We start from the raw sequence: 24,597 nt of genomic DNA on the forward strand, positions 1-24,597 counted from the left end.
GGCACCTTCCTGCAACTAAAACCCCACGTGGACCTGCGACCTGTCTGGCTAGGGGTGAGAATGGGCAGACTTCCTGGCCTCCACCGCCCTCCCCGCCATCCGTCCGTGGGTCCCAGGAGCCGGGAAGGCAGTAGGTGCAGGGGCAGACGCAGGAGCTGAGGGCGCGCGCGGCAGAGGCTGGTGGGGCCCACTGGGGCGCCCTCCTAGTTGGCGGCGGAGGTCTGTGTCGCCCCCTGCGGCCACGCTGCGCGGCGGCGTTGCGAATCCCCGCTCGGCGGTGGAAGCCTTCTGACTCCAGCCCCCTCCTCACGAGGCCGCGCCGCTGGGTCACCTTCATCGACGGTCGGTCAGGACCCCATCTCGCCCTCTGCCCGTCACCACCCCTCCTCTCGAGACCGGCCCCTGCCCGCCCGTCCGTTCAACCCTGAGCAGCATGCGGCCCCTGGGCCTCGAGGGTACCCCCGCGCTCCGCTGGCGACTTCTGCTGCGTCTCCTGCTCCTGTTGTCTCTGCTGCAGTGGCGGGTACCGCGCGCCCAGACCACGCCGGGAACCCCCAGAGCCCAGACCACGCCCGGAGCCCCCAGCTCCCGGACCCCGCCGGCCATCTCCAGCACTCCAAGTCTGCGGGAGCGCGCGCGGGCCCTGATGCGGGACTTCCGTCTCGTGGACGGGTGCGTAGGTGCGGTGTGGGGGCGCGTGGAGACTGAGCCCACCCCAGAGCGGGGAAGGAGTTCTCAGCGTGCAGGGCTAGTGAGGAAGCTCCCTCATACCACCCCCTGTATGCACTCTCTCCTCCATCACCCAAGCCCCCTCCCCCCAATTCTGCTTCTCCCTCTCCCCCTCCCCCCGCCCCCCCCCATCCTGGTGTACACCTTCCCCCCTCCAAAAGCTGCACCTCAGGAGTTCTTCCATATTGTCAGTGTGACACGGGGAGGTGGACCGGGAGAGGACAGGCTCAGGTATGTCGACATGCCCTGCCTGACCTGGAGGTCATGTCCCCAACTCTAACCTTGTCTTGATGCCCCCAGCCACAACCATTTGCCCCAGCTCCTGAGACAGCTTTTCCAGAACAGGCTACAAGATGTTAACCTGCGACATTTCAGTCGTGGCCAGACCAGCTTGGACAAGCTTAAGGATGGCCTCGTGGGTGCCCAGGTACCACAGGGATACACAGGGTGCCACAGCATGGCTGCTGGGAAATGTTGGGGCCACAGAAACCTGGATAGGCAGGCCTCTGGGTGATTAGAATCATAGGACACACAGTGTGTCATCATGTGGCTGCCAGGAATGTGGGGGCACTGGAGGCCAAGACAGGCCAGCCACATGGGTGCCCAGGTTCTGTGGAGACACACAGAAAGTGACCCGAAAATCTCTGGTGAGTGTGGGGCTGCTAGAGCCAAAAGGACATAGTGGATTGGCCTTGGGCATTCATACAGCACATGGACAAACAGCAGACAATGCTGTTTCACAGTCTGACTGCTGGCGACAAGCTTCACAGTCATCAGGATACCATAGGGTCATGCAGTATTTCATTCTGGGCCACTGACCCAAATGAGTGGCTTGGGGGCTGAGGAGGAATGGCAGGCCAGGGACATTGGAGACCACCCTAATCTCATTTTGGACCCCCGGGGCCTACCTCTAGTTCTGGTCAGCCTATGCCCCCTGCCAGACCCAGGACCAGGATGCCCTGCGCCTCACCCTGGAGCAGATTGACCTCATTCGTCGCATGTGCGCCTCCTACTCTGAACTGGAACTAGTGACCTCAGCCAAAGGTGGGCTGGCAAATGGGGTATAGTTAGGAGCTCACTCTGGTGGTTCTGGTCCTGGGCCCTGACCACTTGATGATCCATCCTCTTCCAGGTCTGAACAGCACTCAAAAGCTGGCCTGCCTCATTGGTGTGGAGGGTGGTCACTCACTGGACAGCAGCCTCTCTGTGCTGCGTGGTTTCTACCTGCTGGGAGTGCGCTACCTGACACTCACCTTCACCTGCAACACGCCTTGGTGAGCACAGTGCCTGGCCGGGGTTAAATGGTAGACAGCATGGTGGGGCAACAGCCAAAGAGGTGAGGACAGAGGAGTCCACCCCAGCAGGTCCCTCACACTCCCAGAAAGCAGCTGACTCAGGTCCTTACTCTGTTCCGGAGGTGGGACAGATGGACAAACAGACAGACTGTGGAGCCCCCAGGCTCTGATGCCCATGATGTGGCCTTTGAGAAACTTCCCTCTTCTGGCTGTCCTGCAGGGCAGAAAGCTCCACCAAGTTTAAGCACCACTTCTACACCAACGTCAGTGGGTTGACAAGCTTTGGTGAGGTGAGGACTCCTGTTCCATACCCTACCCCACCTGTTCCCTACAAACAGATAATGTGTACGTATGTGCATCCTTGACATCTCCCCCACCTCAAAAATAAAATTTAAAAAAACTGTCTCTGCAGAAGGTGATAGGGGAAATGAACCGCCTGGGCATGATGGTGGACTTGTCCTGTGCGTCAGACACCTTGGTACGACGAGCCCTGAAGGTGTCAAAGGCTCCCGTGATCTTCTCCCACTCCGCTGCCAGGGCCGTGTGCGACAGTGTGCTGAATGTTCCTGATGACATCCTACAACTTCTGGTGAGTAGCTACCTCAGCCCTCAAGCCCAGAGCTGGGCGTGCTTCATACAAACAGTCTAGACTTTGAACAGAGCTACTAGCCCAGGCCTCCCCCTTGGATGCAAGGCTGGGTAACCCTCCCCCATCTCTGAAAATCAAAGCCAAATCGGCTCCACTCAGGGACCCACAAACCCAGAGGTGAAGCCTCTTCCGCCCCTGAAGCTAGGACTGAGCACTGTCCTACCAGGGCCCCCAGGGCCCAGAGCAGGCCATCAGGCCAGAAGAGCCAAACTGAGTGTGCATTTGTTTATCCCTGTAGAAGAAGAATGGTGGCATTGTGATGGTGACGCTGTCCATGGGGGTGCTTCAGTGTAACCTGCTTGCTAATGTGTCCACCGTGGCAGGTGAGCCTCACTTGGACTTCTGCCCTTCTAGTTTGAGCCTGTGACCACAGGGGGCCCTCGGGACAGCTCCAGCAGCTCAGTATGCCTGTTGGGCAGTGGGCCGACCTCTGACAACCCAGGGGAGCAGACACAGCTCTTACTGCCACCCAGGTCTGGGGCCACAGTCAGTGCTGGTGTGTTTGGGGGAAGCAACTGCCTCTGCCTCTGAAATTCTTTGCTCTCACCTCTCTGGACAGGAAGGCAGGCTCTCAAGGAACCCAGAGGCAGGGTGGCTCCTGGGCAGAAAAAAATTCTAAAGGTGCAGCTCTGAAGTCCACTGTTGAGCCTATGGCCACTTCAGAACTCACAACTGGCCAGGGGCTCCCTGAAGTCAGCTGCCATGGCGTGGAGTGCTGTGGGCAGGAGAATTGGCCAGGGCTAAGCTTCCCCAGACCAGGGCTAACTCCAGCCTCTGCTGCCCACTAGTAACCCCTACCCCCTAGATCACTTTGACCACATCAGAGCAGTCATTGGATCCAAGTTCATCGGGATTGGCGGAAATTATGATGGGTCTGGTCGGTGAGTGTTTCCCTGGGGTTTGTCTTGGGCAGGACAGCAGGGAGTCCTTTAGTCTCTGTTCCCATGCCATGGTCCTCCCATCCTTCAGACCTTGCCTATAGGCTCTGGTTTTCCAGCTCCCCTGATATCTCTCCATTCCAGGGCATGTTTCCTGGGCTCTCCCTGTCCCTCCTGTGGCCTGGTAGACCCACTCCCACTCCAGATCATCACATTCACTAAGTACCTTCCTCCTGCCAGCAGAGCTCATTTGCCCAGCACATGCTCCACTCCCAGCCCAGCAGCTCTGTTTTGGGCCAATCATCTGCTCAGGGCATAAATGCCACAGAAGGAGTTCCCAAAGTGACATTCAGTAGCCTGGAGGACATGGCCTTCAATTTTGCAAATGTGATTGGGGCTGGTGGGACGGTGGGCCCTAGACCAGGATCAGGGCTGAGGTTCCACAGCTGGCTGACTCACGGCCACACAGGTTTCCTCAGGGGCTGGAGGACGTGTCCACGTACCCGGTTCTGATAGAGGAGTTGCTGAGTCGTGGCTGGAGTGAGGGCGAGCTCCAGGGTGTCCTTCGCGGAAACCTGCTGCGGGTCTTCGGACAGGTGGAACAGGTGTGCTGGGCTGGGCAAAAGGATGGTGCAGTGGTTTGAGTAGGTGCGGGGGAGTGCCACTGACTGCTGACTCCCACCCCCAGGTGAGAGAGGAGAACAGTGGGCAGAGCCCTGTGGAGGATGAGTTTCCAGACAGGCAGGTGGTCAGGTCTTGCCACTCCCACCTCCTGTCTCAGCCTCAGAGTAAACACCTGGCCACACACCTGGAGGTGACCAAGTGGCCAACCCATCAGGTCCTCCAGAGACCCTCGAAAGCCTCCCCATACTCCGTTCTAGATTTCGTGGCTGCTGCCACATTCTCAATCCTCACCCTGTGTCTCTGGTGACCTGGCCAGTCCCCCCGAGGCCACTGCGGCAAAGTCTGACAAAGTGCCCCTCCTGGTCATCCAGACACAAGTATATGCTGAAAATAAACATTTTGGGCGTGGACCCTGGTGTGGAAATCCTTCCTTCTCCCTGGGGAGCAGGGGAGTGGGGTCTGGTGGGCTCTTGGTTGGTGAGGGGTCTTGTAGGTCTAGCCCCAGGTGCTCAAGGTGAGTGGCCTCCAGCTTTGTCTCTTTTGGGAAGCACTGAGGGATCTTACCATATTCTTATGCTAAAAGCCTGAGCCCACAGAAGAGCACAAAGGAATCTAGTTCTGTGTGGTGTCTATCCCATCATGGAATATGACAATGGGTGGGTTCCCAGTCTCTGAAGGGTTCGTGTGTGTGTGTGTGTGTGTGTGTGTGTGTGTGTGTTTAAGAAGCTGAAGCTGATACCATTTATAAAATAAACAGTAACTTGTTTGGAAATGTCAAGAGAGAAAATTTATAAAGATTTTATATTTTTTCAAATAAAGTCCTCATTTGTTGTTAAACTGATTTTTTAGTGGATGGGGAAACATAAAATCTTAAAAAGAAAAAGAAAAGGAAACTAGCACCAATTGCTTGGCTTACTACAGACCCTCCATCTTGGGCCACTTTTCCTCTCCTGATCCACTCAGGCCAGAGCCTGATCTAAGTTCCTTCCATGGGAACTTGAAATTGGGAGAAAGAGAAATTATATTCTCTGTGTATGTATATGTTATCTACAGTGCCTATGTTATAAATCATGTCCATATATGTGTAGGTCTATTTTCGAATTCTGTTCCATTTATTTGTTTATCATGGTATCAATACCACAATGTCTTAATTTCACTAACTTTCTAACAAGTCTTGCTATCTGGTAGAATGAGTTCTGTCACTTTAAGGGTATTATTTCAGTCAGTGTTTGATCAGGTAAGTAGATCCACTATGAATGATATAAAATAAGAGATTTATCATAGGGATTGGACTTCATGCATATATAAGAGCCAATGGAAAAATCTACGCAAGGCTGTTTGTTACCTGTGCATCTAGTGTTTGGTCTTAGTCTATACAGATAAGCCGGCCAGAAGTCAGGAGGGAGGTTGGATGTGAGGTAAAGGAGAACAAGGACAAACTGGGACAATTGGATATTCATTGGGGGAGGGGAGAGAATATTGATCCCTTAGCTCACACCATACAGAATGCAACATACAATATAAAATTAATTTGAATATGTTATTGATCCAAATGCAGAAGGCAAAAGAGTAAAACTCCTAGAAGATAATGTAGGAAAATACTTTGGTGACCTCAGCACAGGGACCCTGGACATAAAAAGCCTTAATGACAAGGAAAATATTGATAAATTGGGTAACATTAAAATTAATAACTTACAATTGCCATAAGATACCATTAAAAGAGTGAAAAAGCAAGCCACAGAGTAAGAGAAATTTTCAACATATATAACTGACAGAAGAGGGGCACCTGGGTGGCTCAGTCGTTAAGCGTCTGCCTTCGGCTCAGGTCATGATCCCAGGGTCCTGGGATCAAGCCCCACATCGGGCTCCCTGCTCCACGGGAAGCCTGCTTCTCCCTCTCCCACTCCCCCTGCTTGTGTTCCCTTTCTCGCTGTGTCTCTCTCTATCAAATAAATAAAATCTTTAAAAAAAAAATACATAATTGACAGAATACTTATATCCAGAGACAGACAGCCCAATATAAAAATGGCAAGATATTTGAATAGGAACTTTATAAGAAAGGATATTCAAACGGCCAATGAGAGTATGAAAAGGTAGTCAACCTTATTAGCCACTAAGGAAATGCAAAATAAAACTCATAGTGAAGACAACTAAAAATTTCAACAGGTGAACAGTACCAAGTGTTAGCAAGAATGTGGAGAAACAAGCATACTTACACCCGGCTGGTGGCAGTATGAACTGATAAAAACTGCTTTGGAAGACAGTTTGACAGTTTTTATGAAAGTTGAAGACCCATATATCCAAAGACAGTTACACACAACTTGCAAGAATCTCTCAAAGTAATGTTGAGTGAAAGCCAGGACAAAATAATATATCTCATATTATTCCATGTATATGAAGTACAAAAACAGGCAAAAGTGATCTATACTGTTACAGTCAGTTTGGGGGGAGGTAATTCCTGGAAGTGGGCATGAGGAAGGGCTTTTGGGTTTCTGGTAAAGTTCTATATCTTGATCCGGGTGCTGGTTGCATGGGTGTGTTTATTTTGTGAACATTCAGCATGCTATATACACATATGGTATGTGAATTTTTCTTTTTCTTAACTTATTTTTTTTTTAAGATTTTATTTATTTATTTGAGACAGAGAGAATGAGATACAGAGAGCATGAGAGGGAGGAGGGTCAGAGGGAGAAGCAGACTCCCTGCCGAGCAGGGAGCCCGATGCGGGACTCGATCCCGGGACTCCAGGATCATGACCTGAGCCGAAGGCAGTCGCCTAACCAACTGAGCCACCCAGGCGCCCTTAACTTATTTTTTTTTTAATTTAATTTTTTTTAAAGATTTTATTTATTTATTTGACAGAGAGAGACACAGCGAGAGAGGAACACAAGCAGGGGGAGTGGGAGAGAGAGAAGCAGGCTTCCCGCCGAGCAGGAGCCCGATGCGGGGCTCGATCCCAGGACCCTGGGATCATGACCTGAGCTGAAGGCAGACGCTTAACGACTGAGCCACCCAGGCACCCTTTATTTTATTTTTTAAAGATTTTATTTATTCGTTTGCCAGAGAGAGAGGGAGAGAGAGAACAAGCAGGGGGAGCGGCAGGCAGAAAGAGAAGCAGGCTCCCCATTGAGCAAGGAGCCTGATGAGGGACTCAATCCCAGGACCCTGGGATCATGACTTGAGCTGAAGGCAGACACTTAAGGTGTCCTGGTATGTGAATTTTTCTGTATGGATATTTTTTGTCAACAAAAAGGTTTTTGGCGGGGCGCCTGGGTGGCTCAGTTGGTTAAGCAACTGCCTTCGGCTCAGGTCATGATCCCGGAGTCCCGGGATCGAGTCCCGCATCAGGCTCCCTGCTCAGCGGGGAGTCTGCTTCTCCCTCTGACCCTCCTCCCTCTCATGCTCTCTGTCTCTCATTCTCTCTCTCGCAAATAAATAAAATCTTAAAAAAAAAAAAAAAAGGTTTTTGGCGATGCCTGGCTGACTCAGTCGGGAGAGCACACAACTCTTGATCTCTGGGTCTTGAGTTCGAGCCCTATGTTCAGCATAGAGCCTACTTAAAAAGCAAAATAAAAACCAGAAAAGGCTAAACTTAATGTTCAGGGATGTATCCTCAGGTTGAGCTTTTAAACAGGAAAAGAAGAAAGTGTTATCATCAAACTCAGATACTTAGAAAATGCCCTAGTTACACCACTTTATGTGTCAATTATATCACAATTAAAAAAAAAAAAAAAAAGACTAGGGGTGCCTGAGTGGCTCAGTCGATTAAGCATCTGACTCAGATTTTCAGCTCAGGTCATGATCTCAGCGTCATGAGATCAAGCTCCATAGGGCTCCGCACTCAGCAGGGAGTCTGCCTAGGATTCTCTGTCTCCCTTTTCCTCTGCCCCTCCCCTCTGCTCTCTTGCTTTCTCTCTCAAATAAATAAAATCTTAAAAAAAAAAAAATTCTCTTGGGATGCCTGGGTGGCTCAGTTGGTTAAGCATCTGCCTTCGGCTCAGGTCATGATCCTGGGGCCCTGGGATGGAGTCCCACATTGGGCTCCTCGCTCAGCAGGGAGTCTGCTTCACCCTCTGCCTGCGACTCCCCCTGCTTGTGCTCTCTCTCTTTTTCTCTCTGACAAATAAATGAATAAAATCTTTTAAAAAAAAAAAAAAAAAGGGTCGCCTGGGTGGCTCAGTAGGTTAAGTGCCTTACTTCAGCTTAGGTAATGATCTCCGGATCCTGGAATCGAGCCCCACATCGGGCTTCCTGCTCAGCGGGGAGTCTGTTTCTCTCTCTCTCTCCCTGCCTCTCCCTCTGCCCCTCCCCACTGTTCCTTCTCTCTCTCTCTCAAATAAATAAATAAAATCTTGGGGAAAAAAAAGATTACCTCCTCCCCCACCCCCTGCTCACACATGCACACGTGCTGTTTCCCTAAAATAAATAAAGAAAATCTTAAAAAATAATAAAATACAGATCTCATTTTTAAGTAATCTCTACACCCAACATGGGGCTTGAACTTCTGACCCTGAGATCAAGAGTCACATGCTCCACTGACTGAGCCAGCCAAATGGCCCTCATTTTCACCATTTTTAAGTGTACAAATCAGTGGCATTAATTACACTCACAAATGTACAAACATCATTGGTATTTCCAAAACTTTTTCATTATCCCAAACAAAAACTCTAATCACTAAGCAATAACTTCCCATTTCCCTTCACCTCAGCCCCTGGGAACCTCTATTCTTTTTCCAGGCTCTATGAGTTTATCTATTCTAGCTGACTTCTGTAAGTGGAATCATACAACATCTGTCCTTTTGCATCCAGCTTATTTCATTGAACCAAATGTCTTCAAGGTTCATCTACATTGTAGCATATATCAGACTTCATTCCTTTTTTATGGCTGAAAAATATTCCCTTGCATGGGCAGATCACAATTTGTTATCCACACATCTGTCGATGAAAACTAAGGTTGCTTCCACCTTTCAGCTGTGCAGTGAACAATGGCATACAGGCATCTGTTCAAGTCCTTGCTTTCAATTCCTTTGTGTATATACCTAGAATAGAATTGCCGGATCATATGCTAATTTTGTGTTTAGCTTTTTGCCAAACTGCCAAACTGTTTTCAATGGCAGCCAGCTGTACCATTTTCTATCCCCACCAGCAATATGCATGGGTTCCAGTTTCTCCACATCCTTGCCAGCACTTATCTTCCATTTTTTTGGTGATAGTTAACCTAAAGGGTGTGAAATGGTATCTCAACCACCAACCTCACATTGTGTTCTTGATGCGCATTTACCTAGTGACTAATGATGAGCATCTTCTCCAGTGCTTATAGGCTGTATGTATGTCCATAAACTCCAAGTCAGTGTCCTTTCCCACCTCTATGAAACCATTTTTGGGCCAGGTTGGAAGTTCATCCTATTCTCCCCAGAAAGCCTCATTATGTGAGTAATGAACGTTTCTATAACTCTCTCGGAGTGTGTGTAGTCTTGACATCTGAACCATATTTTAGGGAGGGTGGGTCGGTCCCACTTCTATAGGGTGACCTCAGTGCTTTGTTAGGACAACTGTTTTTTCATCTAGGGCTAAACTAGCCTGATGAGGCAATGTCCTTATGAAGAGTCTAGCTAATGCCCCGTATATTAAAAGGTCTTTCACTGTAGCTGGTGGGAACATGAACTATGTGAGCTGCAGGAATTGTGGAGCCTACTTCTTTCCAGTGGTTCTTTCCTTGGCCTTGACAGCTTCCTCTTATATGTCTGCAGATCAATTCTCTGGTGGACTCAAGAGGACCTGCTACAGATCTCCAGCCCTCTCTCTTTGTGCAGCTTCCTCCTCTGGTATTCTATCCTGCAAATCTCTCTGCTTTGGTCTTCCCAAAAGCTGATTTTTTTTTTCTCCTCAATGCAGCAAGACCACTGGGTTCCATTTAGGTTCCCCACCCTTCCTCGCGCTCCCACGCTACAGCCTGGAAATTAGGCAATAAGCTAGTGCTGTCATAGGGCTCACATCATTTTTATTTTCCTTTCATCTGGGATCACAATCCTGTACTACCCATTGTCCAATGTCTGAAAATCATTGTTTTATACATTTTGTCAGGAGTTCTCTTTATTTTACAGAGAGGTGAATTTGGCCCCTGTTATGCCATTATGCTAGGAAGCAGAAGTTCTGCTGAGATACTCCTCACAACCAATAATCAGTTTTTGTAAATGTTCCAAGCATACTTGACAAAAATATGGAATTTTCCAATTGTTGTATGTCGAACTATACACATGTCCATTAGTTCAAGTTCATTAATTATATTGTTAAAATCTTTTATACCCTTGCTGTTTTTCTCTTGACCACTTAGTAACCATGATGGTTGTGTTGAAATCTTCCACTGTGATTGTGTATTTATCAGTTTCTCCCTATAGTTTTAGCAATCTTTTTATTGAAGTGAAATTCACATACCATAAAACTAACCATTTTAAAGCGCATAATTCAGTGGCATTTAGAACCGTCACAATGTTGTGCGACCACCACCTATCTCATTCTAAAACATTTTAATCACCCTAAAAGGAAACCCTGTACCCATTAAGCAGTTACTTCCCATCCCCTTGTTCCCCCAAGCACCAATCTGCTTTCTATCTCTATGGATTTACCTATTCTGGATATTTCTTACAAATGGAATCATACAATATTTGACCTTTTGTGTCTGGCTTCCTACATTTAGTGTGTTTTCAAGGCTTGTTCATGTTGTACTTTCCCCCTATTTTTATTTTACTCTTTTTTGGGGAATCCTATTGTGTAGATATTAGGACTTCTGTTTCCATCCTCCATCTCTTTTTTGTCTTCCCTTTCATTGTTTTTTCATTCTTCTTTTGGGAGGACTGCTTAATTTGGTCTTTCCAGTTTACTAATTCATTCTCAACTGTAGCTTTCTGCTACCAGATCACCTATGGTGTCCTTTGTTTCAAATATTATTGTGGTAAGTTTTTTTTTTTTTCTTTTAGAGAGAGAGGGAGAGAGCAGAGTGGCAGGCAGGGAAGAAGCAGGCTCCCCACTGAGCAAGGAGCCCAATGTGGGGCTCAATCCCAGGACCCTGGGATCATGACCTGAGCTGAAGGCAGCCGCTTAACCGACTGAGCCACCCAGGTGCCCCTGCGGTAACTTTATAATACATGGTCCCATATTCCTTTGATACTTCTCCCATCCAGAGATGGATTCAGTGTCTCTTCACTCTCTCTTGACTCTGGGCTTGGTTATTGCTTGAGCAGTAAAATACAGCAGATGGGGCACCGATTGAGCATCTGCCTTCGGCTCAGGTCATGATCCTGGGGTCCTGGGATCGAGCCCCACATGGGGCTCCCTGCTCAGCGGGAAGCCTGCCTCCCCCTCTCCCTCTGCCACTCTCCCTGCTTGTGCTCTCTCACTCTCTGTCAAATAAATCAATGAAATCTTAAAAAAAAAATTATTCAAAAAACAAAAAAATAAAATAAAATACAGCAGAAATGATGCTGTTCCTGTTTCCAGGCCTAGGCCTAGAGAAACTGTCAGCTTCTACTCCCTGCTTCTGGGGATGCTCACTCATGGACTGCAGCCACTGTGCAATCAGGAAATCAGGCCGCCCATGGAGAAGTACTCATGCAGAGAACCCAATCCCCTGATCCACAGCCCCACTGAGCTCTCAGCCTACAGCCAGTACTAACTTGTTAGCCATATGAGTGAGTCATCTTGGAAAGGGATCCTCTGGCCCCAGCTGATGTCATATGGAGTAGAGACGAGCTTTACTCAACTAGCAGAGCTATGAGCAAATGTTTTTGTTGATTGTTGTTTTAAGCCATTGTTGTTTCGGGGTAATTTATTATGTAGCAATAGACCACAGAACAATTATATTTTTCATATCTTATATTTCTGCCTGTGCTTTTTTTTAATATTTTCTTGTTTCATATTGCTAATATTCTCCCTTATCTCTTATAATGCTTATTAGGCTAATTTGGAATGTTTGTTCCATGTGTTTGAAGAATTTTCTTTTGAAATGTCTGTGTTCCTCAAATGTCTTTTTCTTTTTGCCTGCGAGTACCCTGATGGTACAGGATACTTGGACAGTCAGTGGTATGGGGGAAGTTGTATCCTAGCCACAGAGTCTCTCGGAGTCCAAGGTTGTCCGTTGGGGTGCAGTGGCCTATCTCCTCACACAGAACGTGACCGCACCCCTGAGGAGAGACTGCATGTAGGGGTGTACAGGAACCTTTGCAGAGCATTAGGGAAGACAGGAAAGAGGGGGCTCCTGTTCATTCTTTATTCAAAAGATGTGTTGGGGGGAGGGACTGAGAATACCAAGGTGGCAAGACCAAAAGGGTACTGTCCTTGTGAAGTCCACAGTCTAGTGGGCATGAAAAACGTTAATCAAAGATTCCCACCAACACATGTCTCCCTGCAGAGGGTACTGTGAAGGGAAAGTGCCTAAGAAGAACCCAATCCAGAGGAGGGTGAGGTGGGGTGGACGGATGTGAGTCTGAGAAGTCTTCTGGGGAGGAAGTGGTACTCCAGGGTGAGACCTCCCCTAATACCAAGGAGTTTGGTTAGTCAGAGTGAGGGCAGAGGGTAGAAAGGCATTCTGTCAGAGCGAACAGCAGGTAATATGCAGTAAGGCTCTGAGTTTGGGGAAGTGAAAGAGGCCAGAAGACTGAGGCTGGGGAGGTTGGAGGGTCCAGATGGAGCAGGGCCTTGTGGGCCAAGAGAAGAGCATGGGCTTTCTCTTCAGAAGAGGTGGCTCTACCATGAGCAGTGGGAGAGAACAGGGAGTCCATCTGGAAGGCTGCTACTGTGCACAGCTGAAGGCGGTGTGAAGGACGAGAGGTCAAGTCGACAGGCTCTGGCCGGATGACTGTGGGGTAAGAGCCAGAGTGGTGGTCACCTTGGAGGTCCTCCTGCAGGACCCAGAGACTCTGATTCCTCATTCCATCCCAGAGCTGAGGCCAGGAGGAGGCAGCAGTCAGAGAGATACTACTAATTCTTCACTAATGTTCTAAAGTTCTCTGAGCCATAAAAGAGAGGGAGAAAAAGGAGACAGACAAGTCAGATGAGCTCTGGGGTTTTCTGATAGAGAAATAACTGAAAGGATAGCCTAGAAAGATAAAGATGTTAAAGTAAAGCCAATATGGATAAGTTATCTGAAGCAGTGGAGTAGAAAGTGAAAGAAAAAAGTTAAGAGCAAATAAGTAAACGACTTGGTAAAGGAACCCCCAGGTGGTGAAACAGTAAAAGAGAAAATTAAGATAAAAGAACTTGACTAAAGAACCCAATGTAGTGTCCCAAAGGGACCAACGGGGCGGCCGAGGGGGATGGGTACCCTTCCCGCCAGGGAGGCAGCAGCTTTTGGAAGGGGCATGAAATCTCCAGCCTCCTCTAACAGGGAGAAACTGCAGTGAGGGGCGCGGGGTAGGGACGGCATCTTCGCGGGGTTCGGTTTACAGAGACATGGAAGAAAAGTGGGAGGCAGAGATGATGGGAATGGGGTGGGGATACCCAGGAATGGCGGGAGGCTCTGGGTAGGACTGGGATGGCCTGTGCGCTCCTGCTCCGATCCTGCCTACTCTTTCCCGTCCTGAGTAACAGAACTGTCTACTGGGCGCCTGCTAGGCACAGAGCGCAGAGCCAGTGCACCCCGTGCCCCATCTCGTGGAGCGCATTTCCCCGTTTTACAAGTATCGCATCTGAGGCTCAGAGAGGGCGGTCCCTCAACCAAGGTCACACAGGAATCGGGCTCTCCGCAGGGCTTGGAGCCGCTAGTAGCACTGCCTGGCTGCGGGGAGGTTGGCGGGGGGGTTCGCTTCGCCTAGGCCCCCCTCGGGGAGGAGCTGGCCCGAGCCCCTCCTGCTCCCCCGCCCCCGAGGGGCGGCCCGGGGGGCGGGCGGAGGAAGTGAGCACAGCGGGGAGGAATGCGAGCGGGCGGGGCGCGGCGGCCAGGGGCGGCGGGGACAGCCGGGCCGGCAGCCGGGGCGGCGGGGCCGAGCGCGGGCGATGCCTCACTTCACCGTGGTGCCGGTGGACGGGCCGAGGCGCGGCGACTATGACAACCTCGAGGGTCTCAGTTGGGTGGACTACGGGGAGCGCGCGGAGCGGGAGGACTCGGACGGTGAGGGCGCTCCCGGTGGGGGCCTTGGCGCGGGGGGTGGGGGGGTGGGCGGGGGAGCGGGCCACGCTTGGCCGGCGCTCGCATAGACACCCGAACCATGCGAGCACACGTCGATGCGGGCCCAACTTTTCTTAGTCTGCGCCGCTGCCACCTCCCTTGCTCCGGGCGCGCAGACACTATTTTCCTGGGCCCCCGGCACCCGCGGCTGGGCCGCCCTCCCCACCCCAGCTCCTCCCTTGCGGGCCGCAGGCGGGAGCTGCAGACGTGGCCGACGAAGGAGGCCAGGCCGGCGGGGCCGCCCAGATCGAGAATAGCGCCGAGCACCCGTCTCTGGCCCTCCCCGCCTGGGAGCACAGCCGCATCCCGGACCCCAGTCCCAACACCTTCTGTGAACCTCTCCTAGCCTACTCTCGTCTCGCCTACCCATTTGCGCTTCAGCGATTCTGCCCCTGAGACTACCCTCTCTCCTCTCCCCCCACCCCCAGCTGCGTGTAGCCAGGAAAGAAGGTTGTGCCTGCCTGAGGGGGTCTCTGGGTAACTGCCTGTGAGTGCACTCCAGCTGATGCCACCTTAGAGCTGTAGGTACAGTGGGCATCTGTGGAGCGCTCCACAGAAGCAGGCTTGTCTAGGCGCTTCACATGAATTAACTCGTTTAATCCTCCCAGTTTCGCCCATGGGATAGGTCCTGTTACTCATGCTGAGGAAGGAGTGAACTGAGTGGAGCAGTTATTAAATTTGCCCCAGGGGATTCAAACCCAGGCTTGGAAACTCCAGCACCCTAACCTTCAACCTAGGTGTTAGAACTGGGCCTGAAGGTGGTCCCTCCTCCCTTCTCCCAGGTTCCTGCCTCTCCCAACCCCTTTCTCCATCTCCCACCCCAGGGGAGGGGTGGGGAGCTGTCCTTGCTAGGACTCTCTTAGAAAACATGTCTGTACAAATAGCATATGTGTGCTTGTGCAAGTGTCAAGTTGTATCACACCTGACTGCTGTGTGTGAAGATGCCACAGGACAGTGGTGTGGGCTGCTAGACATCAGTGGTCAGCAAGAGCCAGTGTCCCCTGACTCCCTGTTAGCCCGGGGAGGCTCTTTTACAGAGGCTGGGCGGGGCTGCATCCCCAGGATCCACCTGGACCAGTGGGCAAGCAGAGCTGAGCCTAGCCTCCGGCCCCGCCTTGGCCTCTCAGGGTGCCTGGAGGGACCTGGAGCCACATTGGCTGAGTCCTGCCAGGTCCCTCCAAGCTGAGACAGCTCCTCCCACAACCCCCCCCCCCCTTCTCCTCTTGCTCCTTTTCAGCCAGAACTTGGCTGTGTCTGCAGTATGGGGGACGCTCTGCGCCCTGGTGAGTGATTATGATCCTTCTTGGTGGGGACTGCAAAGGGTGAGGGAGCACAAAAACAGCCTCAGGTCCATCTCATGGGGCCACTCCAGCCTGGTACCTGAATCTCTCAAGGCCCATACTTATGCTCCAAGGGGTATAGATGGGCCTCTCATCCAGCCCAATATGGCCTGTGGGCAGGGGGTAGGAAGGTTCTAGAAGGGTACCCCTGGCAGATGCTTGTGAGCACAGGGATGAGGACTCTCACCTGTTTCCCCACTTGTAGCTGGTGTGTTCATAGCTGCTAGCAAGAACACACAGATATGTGTACCTCACACGTAGTCCCCAGGATTACGCCATGCTCTGGTTCACTGGGGGTCTCAGGTTGGTATCTGAGTAGCTCTGGCCTGGCAGGCATGTCCAGACCTGCCCTGGAATTTTTGGAATAGCGGAGGGCAGTACAGACATCCAGGCACTGCTCAGGTCTCCCCACCTCCTCACAGTTCCACGACAGCTGTCCTTAAGCGAATCTTTGGGGAAATCCAGGGAATGACTGCTGGGTGTCTGGTACCAGATTGTTCCTTTTCTGACGCATCTGGGTTGTTGGAAGAGTGGGTGTTACTATCTCTACTTCATAGAAGAGGAAACTAAAGCAGCACAGAGAGGGTAAGCAGGTTGCCCTGGGTCACAGAGAGGGAGGGTCTGGAATTCAAGCTGGGCTGCCAGCCATATGAGCACCAAGAATCTTGGGTATGTGCACCCTGGGCTAACTGCAAACCCCAGCCACTCTCTAGTTAAAGGCTTGTACTGCATCCTGAGGTGCATCCCAGGATGAACCAGGGCCCAGAAGAGTAGGAGTAGGAAACCTGCAGCTTAGCTCCCACCTGATTCTGGTGGATCCTGGGACCCAGATTTGGCCCCTCTCACTGGGTGCCCTTGTCTCTGAATCTCTCTGAGCCTCACTTTCCTTGTTACTAAAAGGGAATAAATGGTATCTACTGGAGTGCTGCTGACTAAAGGCAACCCTTGGATGGGCTCTCAGCCACTCTGGAGTCATGGCCAAAGGGACAAGGATTGGGTGGGTTTTGGAGGACTATTCACAGGCATTTGGCAGGGTGGGGGGGAACGGCTGCTATGTGCTCAACTCTGCATTTTCTGGATACCAGTGCAGTCTCCTCACAGAGACAGGCAACAATGGTGGGACAGGCTGCAGTGCATGAGCTTAGCACAATTTATAATTTATTTCTAGCCTACTTCCACAAAAGAGTCAGAAGAGATAAATGCAACAAAAGTGTCTCCCCAAAGCACTGTCACAGTCAGAAAGATCATAACCATAAAGAGGAAGAGGGTAAGGACTCTGAGATGAGACCGATGGTGACTGTATCTAAGGAGTAAATTTAGCTTGGAGATTCCTGGCAGCCAAGGCAGGAAGGGAAATAAGATGAGCTCTACAGTTGCCATTTTCTGACAAAATGAAGCATCTGACTTATTCGGGAGAGACACTTTTTTTTTGGTCACAAAACCCAAGAGTACTTTTCTGAAGCTTCTCACTGAAGGGCCGTTAATGTAACGAGCAGTGTTACTGGGTTTTCTGATTTTTCTTATAGCTTCTTATCCTGATCCTGAACAAGTATCAAGGGTACAGCAAATGTCATAGGGTGTCTGAGGAGCCAAATGACCCCGTGAGGCTTTAATATGACTCAGTGGTCTGGCTTGACCTCTTGCTTGCTGTCTTTGTCCACTGTGCTGTTGGCATTGACCTGCACACAATTGTGTAGCTCACGGGACTGAGCTGCTTGGCTCCCTTGGCTCACTTAGCTAGTCCAGGTTCCTAGATGAGGTGATATATCCCTTTCACATGCTGTGGGAATGAAGAGCTGACTTTGCCCCCAAAATTTTCTTCAACACACTTTACCTGTCAGTCTCTGGGCAATGAGGAATCCACAGTGCGGCACCTACTGAGTGTTGTTGGCTCAGGGAAGGCAAGTTAACTCTTACACCGATGGCAAGAGAATGTATCAGATGGAGGATGCATCATTCAGCATTTTTAGCTGCAAACAAGAGAAATGAATTGTGGGTTATTTAACCAGAGAGGGTTGGCAGGTATCTCTCACAAAATCAGGCTTGGCCAGTGCATGGCTGGAATACTCCACTAGTCTGGATCGGTGATGACAATTCTGTTGCCACGTTTTTGCCATCCAACACCAAATGGCTTTTGTGAACCAAGATGATAGCTTTCCATTTGCTATGAGGCCTCCAGCCACTCCTGCAGCTGCCATACTGTCTAGAGGGGGACAAAAGCACTTAATGACTAGAAAAGGAGTACCTGGGTGTCCTCTCCCTGCTCGATGGAAAACTGGGAATGTACCCCACAGAGACTGACAAAGGATAAAGTTTGGGAAACGGGAGTATTTGAATGCTGAGAAACCAGAAAAAGCAGCTGAGCTTTGAGTCGAGGCAGGCCTATTAAACAAGGCGCATCTGGCTCCTTTACGCGACGTTTACTTGGAGCGGAGACACTCACCAGCCCGGAGGGTAGGTAGGGGTAGCCTGGTATGGGCCTCGCACCTAATCTGGGACAAGCTGCTGGAACCTGAGGCAGGGAGACCAACGGGGCTCCCGCCAGTAGTCCCTGCTTAGTCCACCACCCACCTGGCCCGGCTCTCTCGTAGGGCTTTCTCAGGCGTTCCTACGTGGCTCCTTGCACCACTTCCGCCTTCTGAACAGCCCTTCTTGCCCCTCCTCCCAGCATGCCCCGGGCTGCCCTCCAGGCGGCCCCCGCGCAGTGCGTGGTGGGATAGCGAGCAGGGGGCCAGCTGGCCATGGCCGCAGAAGGCCCCCTGTGTGGCTTCATATATCTAGAGGGCAGAGCCCAGTCGGCCCCTGGGGACGCTGTGCCCTTGGCGCCCAGCACGCTGGGTATTGCGGATGGCCCTGGGAAATGGGAGTCGGGGGTGCGGGGCTGGGATGGTCTGAGGGCCGGCCAGGACTTGGCCCCGCCCCTCCCGTCAGGCCCCGCCCCTCAGCGTTAACACGTGGTGGAGCCAGTGTGTCTGGGGCCTTCACACAGGTGCCCTGGAGGAAGTGATGCGCTGGCTTTTGGTAATTAGTCACTCTGCTAATTCTGGCTCTTCATGGAGACTGGCAGAGTATGATGGGGAAACTGAGGCCCAGCCTGGTACACTGGCCCCTAAAGTGCTCCACAGAGATGTGTTTTGTGGGCTGGCTTGTTGGGCTGGGGTGCAGGCAGGCTGGGGGCTCGGGAGGCAGCCCCTGACTGTGATTTTGTCCCTCTCTCCATAGGACATGGCAACCACAGAGAGAGCAGCCCTTTCCTTTGTCCCTTGGAGGCTTCCAGAGGAAGTGACTACTACGACAGGAACCTGGCACTGTTTGAGGTAGCTGAGGAGCCATTCTGGGCCACAGGTGTGGCAGGCAGGTGGGAGTGGGGGGCAGGGGCCCTTCAGGACTCAAGCTTTAGCTAAGCAGGCAGTCTGGACGGTTGTGTCACCTATGTTTCAGCTCCTCCTTCAGTCTGTTTCCCTTGGCCCTTTGAACTGAAACTGCTTTCCCAGAGGCCACTCACAACCCCACACCACCCACTTTAGGGGTATGTACTTTTGATTTCCATGTAGCCTCCCAGCCAGGTGACCACTTGTCAGGATTTCTCACCTCGGGATTTCCTTTTTCCCTTTACTCATAGGACTTTTCATTCTTCCCTCTCCTGTGAACTTTTCCTTGTCCTCCCTGGTTGGCTCTTCTAACTCTGTCCTCATGTTTACAGTCTTGGTCCTTCTTACTAGATCTACTTTCTCTCTCCACATCTGCAGCCTTAGTGGGCACCTCTCTGCAAACATTGCCAATATTGTGCCCCTGAACTTGAATTTTATCCTTTTCAGACTCAAGCTCAGAAGTTGGATCTGGATTTAAGGCATGGTTTAGGCCTCTTAACGCTGACCCACACGTTCAGCTGTCCCTTGGAATATCATGGGCTCCTCCGTCTCCACATGCCCCAAAAGACCTGCATCTTCACTTCTCACTTCAAACCAGTTTCTCCTTGTGTGTAGGGTCAGAAGGGAGATGACAGACAGGGAAAGACTAAATGGGCAAGGGGCAGGTAGAGGGATGGTGCTGGGAAGGGTGCAGGAACAGGGAAGGCCTAGACTCAGGCGGGGGTTGGGGAGCCTGAGCCCTGGGAGGCCTCCTGACCTGGAAAAATGGCATGTTTCTGCAGCAAAGGCTTTGACTTGGCTCCACCTGAAGATGGGTAGGGGGCCAGGATCCTACCTTGGGGATTGAGGTGTGTTACAAAGCCTGGGGCCTGGGGAGAAGACCATCTGAGAGGCTCAGGGTTTGGGCAAATAAGAGAGACTTAACTTGTTCCAGACATCCTCTTTCAACTTCCTTGGTTCGCTGAGAGGGCTTTTTTGGTGGGAGAGTTGAGGGCAGAGGTGAGTCCCAGAAGTAGCCGGGCAGAACAGGCAGGATGAAGTGTGCCATTCGCCTGTCTGCCAGCTGTGCCTTGCCCTGCCCTCACCCCTGAGGCAGGTCGTTTTCGCAAATGGGCTGGTAGCGATTGTAGCCAAGATAAGGCAGAGAGAAGCAGTCACTGGGCTGGGCCTTTGAGTGGCGTGTGCTGGGGTGTGGTGCCCACACCTGCCCGGTAGGCTGGCTTGGGCTGCCCCACACAAGAGTGGGCTCAGGCCCAGGCCTGCCTGAGGGCTTGGCGAGGGGCCAGAGCAGGCGGCTGGCTACACATAAGTAGCCTGGCACCATCCAGGCCCATTGCCAGATTGCCCTGTGGCTCTGTTTACAGGAAGAGCTGGACATCCGCCCAAAGGTATCGTCTCTTCTGGGCAAGCTCGTCAGCTATACCAACCTCACACAGGGCGCCAAGGAACATGAGGAAGCTGAGAGTGGGGAGGGCACCCGCCGGAGAGCCGCCAAGGTGAGCTGGTCAGGGGCAGTAGGGGGGCCATTCCTAGGAGGACAGACTCAGCACCATGGAATTGGCAATTGTCAGCATCCCAGGGGATGTGGGTACCATGTGTGGTAAGCATGGATCATCGATGGGCACTGAGTGCGTTGGGCTCAAGAAAGCTTCAAGTGAGGGGCTGAGGAGGAGCCTCTGAAGGGGGCAGAGGACTAGAAGGGGCAGAGGGCCAAGAAGACCCTCAGAAACGATAGTGAGAGTGACGGCTGCCTTTTCCCTGCCCTCTCTGTGTGCCAGGCATCGTGCTAGGCACTGGGCTTGGGTTCTCCCACGCCGTGTTCCCAACAAAGCTGTGAAACACGCCCTACTTCCATCCTCGTTTTACGGACAAGGAAACTAAGTGTTAGAGGCATGAAGTAACTCGCCTAAGGCCACTCAGCTAGACAAGATGAGTGCGTACACTAGAAGACGGATTTGTGGATTCACTGTGGGATATATGATGTAGAGGGCCAGAACACTGGCATTCCATCAGGAACCTGGTTGTCCACGGGGGCTATGTAACCCAGTGACCAAAACCTGCCCCTCACTGTGTTGCTTCCACTGGCAGACCTCTCCAACAGCCCCTGGGTTTCTCAAATGCCAAGGTTGGGGGATGATTGGAACATAACACTGCCTCTTGGAGCGTCCCTATTCCTCTCCTAGCCCCATTCCTGGTCGCTATCCAGGCCTCTGGCCATCTAGCTGTCCTCTCTCATCAGGATGAGTTTACACATCCTTGCTCAGCTCCCCTATAGGATGGGGCTCAAGTTTAACTGAAGGTTGGGTTTTTTTTCTACATTTTCAGTTTGGAGGCAAGGAGCCCTGCCTCTCCACCTACTGACTCCCTGAGGTTTGGGAAACAGCTGTGATTGATTGATTGATTGATTGATTTATAAAGATTTTATTTATTTGACAACGAGAGAGGGAACACAAGCAGGGGGAGTGGGAGAAGGAGAAGCAGGCTTCCCGTGGAGCAGGGAGCCTGATGCGGGCTGGATCCCAGGACCCCGGGATCATGACCTGAGCAGACGCTTAACGACTGAGCCACCCAGGCGCCCCAACAGCTGTGATTTAAAAGGAGCTTGAGGGCTGCCTGGGAGGCTCAGTCGGTTAACTGTCTGACTCTTGATTTCAGCTCGAGTCATGATCTCAGGGTCGAGGGATCGAGCCAAGCGTCAGGCTCCGCCCTTGGCGTGGAGTCCGCTTCTCCCTCTGCTCCTCCCCCCCACTCTTGTGTGCATGCGCGGGCTCTCTCTCTCTCTCTCTCTCAAATAAATAAATAAGATCTTTAAAAATAAATAAATAAAAGGAGCTTGGGTCTGGCACTAGCTGTAGTGTTCTTGCTGGAGGTCAGCACAGGCAGAAGTTCCTGGTTGGGACAGACTGAGGACCCAGCCTCAGACCTGCTCATGAAATTTGGGCCGTGCTGGGGTGGCCCAAGGAGAGGGTACACTGGGCTGTTGTGCACCCCTCCCCTTGCTCCTCCAGGAAGCAAACCAGCCCCCGCTTCAGAGAGGGCAGCTAAGATCTTGAGGTCACACAGACCTGACCCCCACTCTATCCTGCTGGCTGTGATTTTGATTTTGCTGGCATTTTCTGGACCACACATGGCAGAGAAGCCCGAGTGTCTGTGGCTATCCCTATTCAGCCCTGCAGGAGGGTGTCAGCCTCTTAGAGTGTTGCTTGCAGTGGGTGGTAGGATCCTTGATGAGAGCTTCCTCCCTGCTCCTTCAGGCCAAATCTGGGGAGCTGGTGGCTGGAAGTAAAAAGGTCCCTGACAAAGACTAGTGCACATCTCAACAAGAGTGTCAGAAGGAAGTCTGGGTTGGTGAAGGGTCATGGTCTCTTAGCCTATGAGGAGCCTTGTCAGGATGCTGGGATCCAGCCTCGGCTTACCTGCCCAGCTCACCTGGCCCTCAGGTTAGGACATTAAGAGGACGGCAGAGTATCTCAGTTTTAGTGGCTTTTCCATGGAGGAAGAAGGCTGCTCCAGTCCGCAGGAATCTAGGGAGCTGGAACTACTGAGCTCTGATCCTTACCCAGGACGGGTCTGAGCAGGGCCCTCAGGAAAGGAGGCTTAAAGCGGGAAGGGTGGGCCTCCAACCAGACCTAAGGCAGCCTCTCCATGGCAGCTGCCCCGGCTCTGGCCTGATGACCTTCGGAGGCTGCCAGAGGTTATTTGGGGATGCAGTAAGCATTTCCGGCCCTGCCCTTTCCCACACTGCCCTTTCCCCACAGTGACTCAGCTTAGAATGGACGTGGGGCTGGGAGCTGCCACTATCCAGTGAGTGGTTCAGGGCCTCTGTGAAGGGCTCAGAGCCCAGATGAGGTGTGTTTGTCACCTACGGTTTGAGGGACCATTTGTTCTTACTCCGGCCTTTCCAGGCCCTTCTGAGGTCCTTTTAGGCTGCACGCAGATCCTGCCCCAGACCTAGACCCTTCAGTAGAGTTCCTGTGGCCACATGGTTCTCTCTCCCACCCCAGCTCCAGGGCAGCAGGCTTTGCTGGGGCTCTGGTGGAAGCTCTTAGGGCCCTGCTACCCTAGGCTGCACTCATAAGATACCTTTCAAGAAGGTGCTAGCCTTGCTTCTTGTTTCAGCCTCTGTCCTAGCCTCCTGGATGACCCCTAGTCTGCCCTTAGATATTTGAGAAATCCTGTCTGGATTTGCCCACTGGATTTTCCTCACCTGTCCTTCAGCTTGAGTTTCTATTGTCTATGCAGGATTTTCCCAGCAGGTTATCCCAGAGGCCTTCCAAGGCACCACTCACTGGGCTCAGGAACATCTTTTGGGTACCTGCATGGCCTGCTGGTGATAGAAAAGTGAGCAAACTGAGTATACCCCAGTATAGTCATGAGATAGTCGAGTGAACAGTTACCATGTATATCAGATGCATTAAGGGGATGCAAGAGGAAGTACCAGCTTAAGGCAACCTAAGGCAACCCAGGAGAATGTCCTGGAAGAGGCAACCGTTAAGCCCCCTGAGGTTTTAACTGAAGAGTTTGCCAGGCAATGAGACAGGGCTGACCCTTCCAGGCAGAGTCCAGCACATGTCCTAGTTCAGAGGCTGTGAGGGACCAATGTCATCTGGGGCTGAAGCTGTCAGAGAAGGTGATGGGGCTCACCTGGTGGCCCAAAGCAGGGAATCTGGCCCAAACTGAATTACAGGATGGACACTGCAGAGGGTTTTCAGCACAGATGATGAGATTGGGCTTGGTGTTCAGAGACCCGCTCTGGCAGCAGAGTGGGCTGGAGTGTGGAGAAGTCGACAGGCACGGGGGGCACTGTCCAGGTGCCACAGGTGTGGTGCCCCAAGTTCAAGGGACTAAGGCTGAGGGAAGGCAGGCTGATCTCAGGGCAGCTTGAGAGCAGACTGGGCAGGACTTGGCATCCACTGGGACTGGAGGTGGGGGTTGGAGAGAGGGAGTCCCAGGGACAACTTCTTGGACTCTGACATGGGTGACATGGGGCCTGCTGGGTGAGAAGGTGGGCATCCAAGACAGATCTTGATTTGTTTCTAGAAGTTTAACAGAAGAGAGGAAGGGAAGGGGGCCATACCTTGAGAGGGAGGTGAGGCTCAAAAGCTCACATGTGGGGTTTTCAAAAAGAATCAGGTTTTATGCCTTTCCAGTCCCAAACTGTCTTCATATGGAAGTCAGCATAGATATCCTAACTGTCACCCCACTCCCCATGCTCCCCAGGACTACACTCGGGATTCCAGCCTATCCTCTGATAGAATACCCCGGGGATAAGGAGTCTTCTGAGTGACCAGGGGCTGGCCTTCCATGGTGCATCTGGGCCCCTTTGATGTTCTGTGCTCCCCTCCTCCCTTCCTGTTCCATAGGCACCCAGCATGGGCACCCTCATGGGGGTGTACCTGCCCTGCCTGCAAAATATCTTCGGGGTTATCCTGTTCTTGCGGCTGACCTGGATGGTGGGCACAGCCGGTGTGCTGCAGGCCCTCCTCATCGTGCTCATCTGCTGCTGCTGTGTGAGTATCCTCGCTGGGGTGGGGGCCATAGGCACCCCGC

General features: G+C 51.8%; 2 protein-coding genes and 1 long non-coding RNA gene across 5 annotated transcripts in view; 2 read left to right on the top strand and 1 right to left on the bottom strand.

The window, feature by feature from the left end:
- LOC102732433 (dipeptidase 3) lies at nucleotides 1-4,588 on the top strand. Its single transcript, XM_031024539.2, has 10 exons — nucleotides 1-672; nucleotides 1,030-1,156; nucleotides 1,644-1,773; nucleotides 1,862-2,003; nucleotides 2,245-2,314; nucleotides 2,437-2,613; nucleotides 2,912-2,996; nucleotides 3,479-3,554; nucleotides 4,021-4,156; nucleotides 4,240-4,588. The coding sequence occupies exons 1-10, from the start codon at nucleotides 434-436 to the stop codon at nucleotides 4,480-4,482; spliced, it is 1,425 nt and encodes a 474-aa protein (XP_030880399.1). The 5' UTR covers nucleotides 1-433; the 3' UTR covers nucleotides 4,483-4,588.
- LOC115939813 (uncharacterized) overlaps nucleotides 4,054-24,597 on the bottom strand; it is a 21,861-nt gene continuing 1,317 nt past the window's right edge. The window contains exons 2-3 of the long non-coding RNA XR_014141002.1: nucleotides 17,511-17,646; nucleotides 4,054-4,166 (exon numbers count right to left, since the gene is read on the bottom strand). This is a non-coding gene — a long non-coding RNA (uncharacterized LOC115939813). The remainder of the gene's footprint in view (nucleotides 4,167-17,510; nucleotides 17,647-24,597) is intronic.
- The window catches only part of SLC12A4 (solute carrier family 12 member 4), a 22,133-nt gene continuing 11,632 nt past the window's right edge, over nucleotides 14,097-24,597 (top strand). For 2 of the 3 annotated variants that reach the window (XM_006730092.3, XM_081807406.1), the window contains exons 1-4: nucleotides 14,097-14,279; nucleotides 18,899-18,993; nucleotides 20,412-20,543; nucleotides 24,411-24,557. In XM_006730092.3, coding sequence (XP_006730155.1) covers nucleotides 14,165-14,279; nucleotides 18,899-18,993; nucleotides 20,412-20,543; nucleotides 24,411-24,557 — 489 coding nt within the window. In that variant the 5' untranslated portion in view covers nucleotides 14,097-14,164. Of the gene's footprint in view, nucleotides 14,280-18,402; nucleotides 18,515-18,898; nucleotides 18,994-20,411; nucleotides 20,544-24,410; nucleotides 24,558-24,597 lie in introns of those variants that run through there. The other variant, XM_081807407.1, reaches the window with a different exon arrangement.

Source organism: Leptonychotes weddellii, chromosome 16, assembly GCF_054177405.1.
Source record: "Leptonychotes weddellii isolate Sample4059 chromosome 16, ASM5417740v2, whole genome shotgun sequence".
Lineage (NCBI taxonomy): Eukaryota > Metazoa > Chordata > Mammalia > Carnivora > Phocidae > Leptonychotes > Leptonychotes weddellii.

What these genes read in the sequence shown, in the direction of transcription:
- LOC102732433 (XM_031024539.2), top strand. Translation starts at nt 434, where the DNA reads ATGCGGCCCCTGGGCCTCGAGGGTACCCCCGCGCTCCGCTGGCGACTT. An exon ending in ACTAGTGACCTCAGCCAAAG is followed by an intron (nt 1,774 to 1,861) that starts GTGGGCTGGCAA and finishes ATCCTCTTCCAG; the next exon opens with GTCTGAACAGCACTCAAAAG. An exon ending in AATTATGATGGGTCTGGTCG is followed by an intron (nt 3,555 to 4,020) that starts GTGAGTGTTTCC and finishes ACGGCCACACAG; the next exon opens with GTTTCCTCAGGGGCTGGAGG.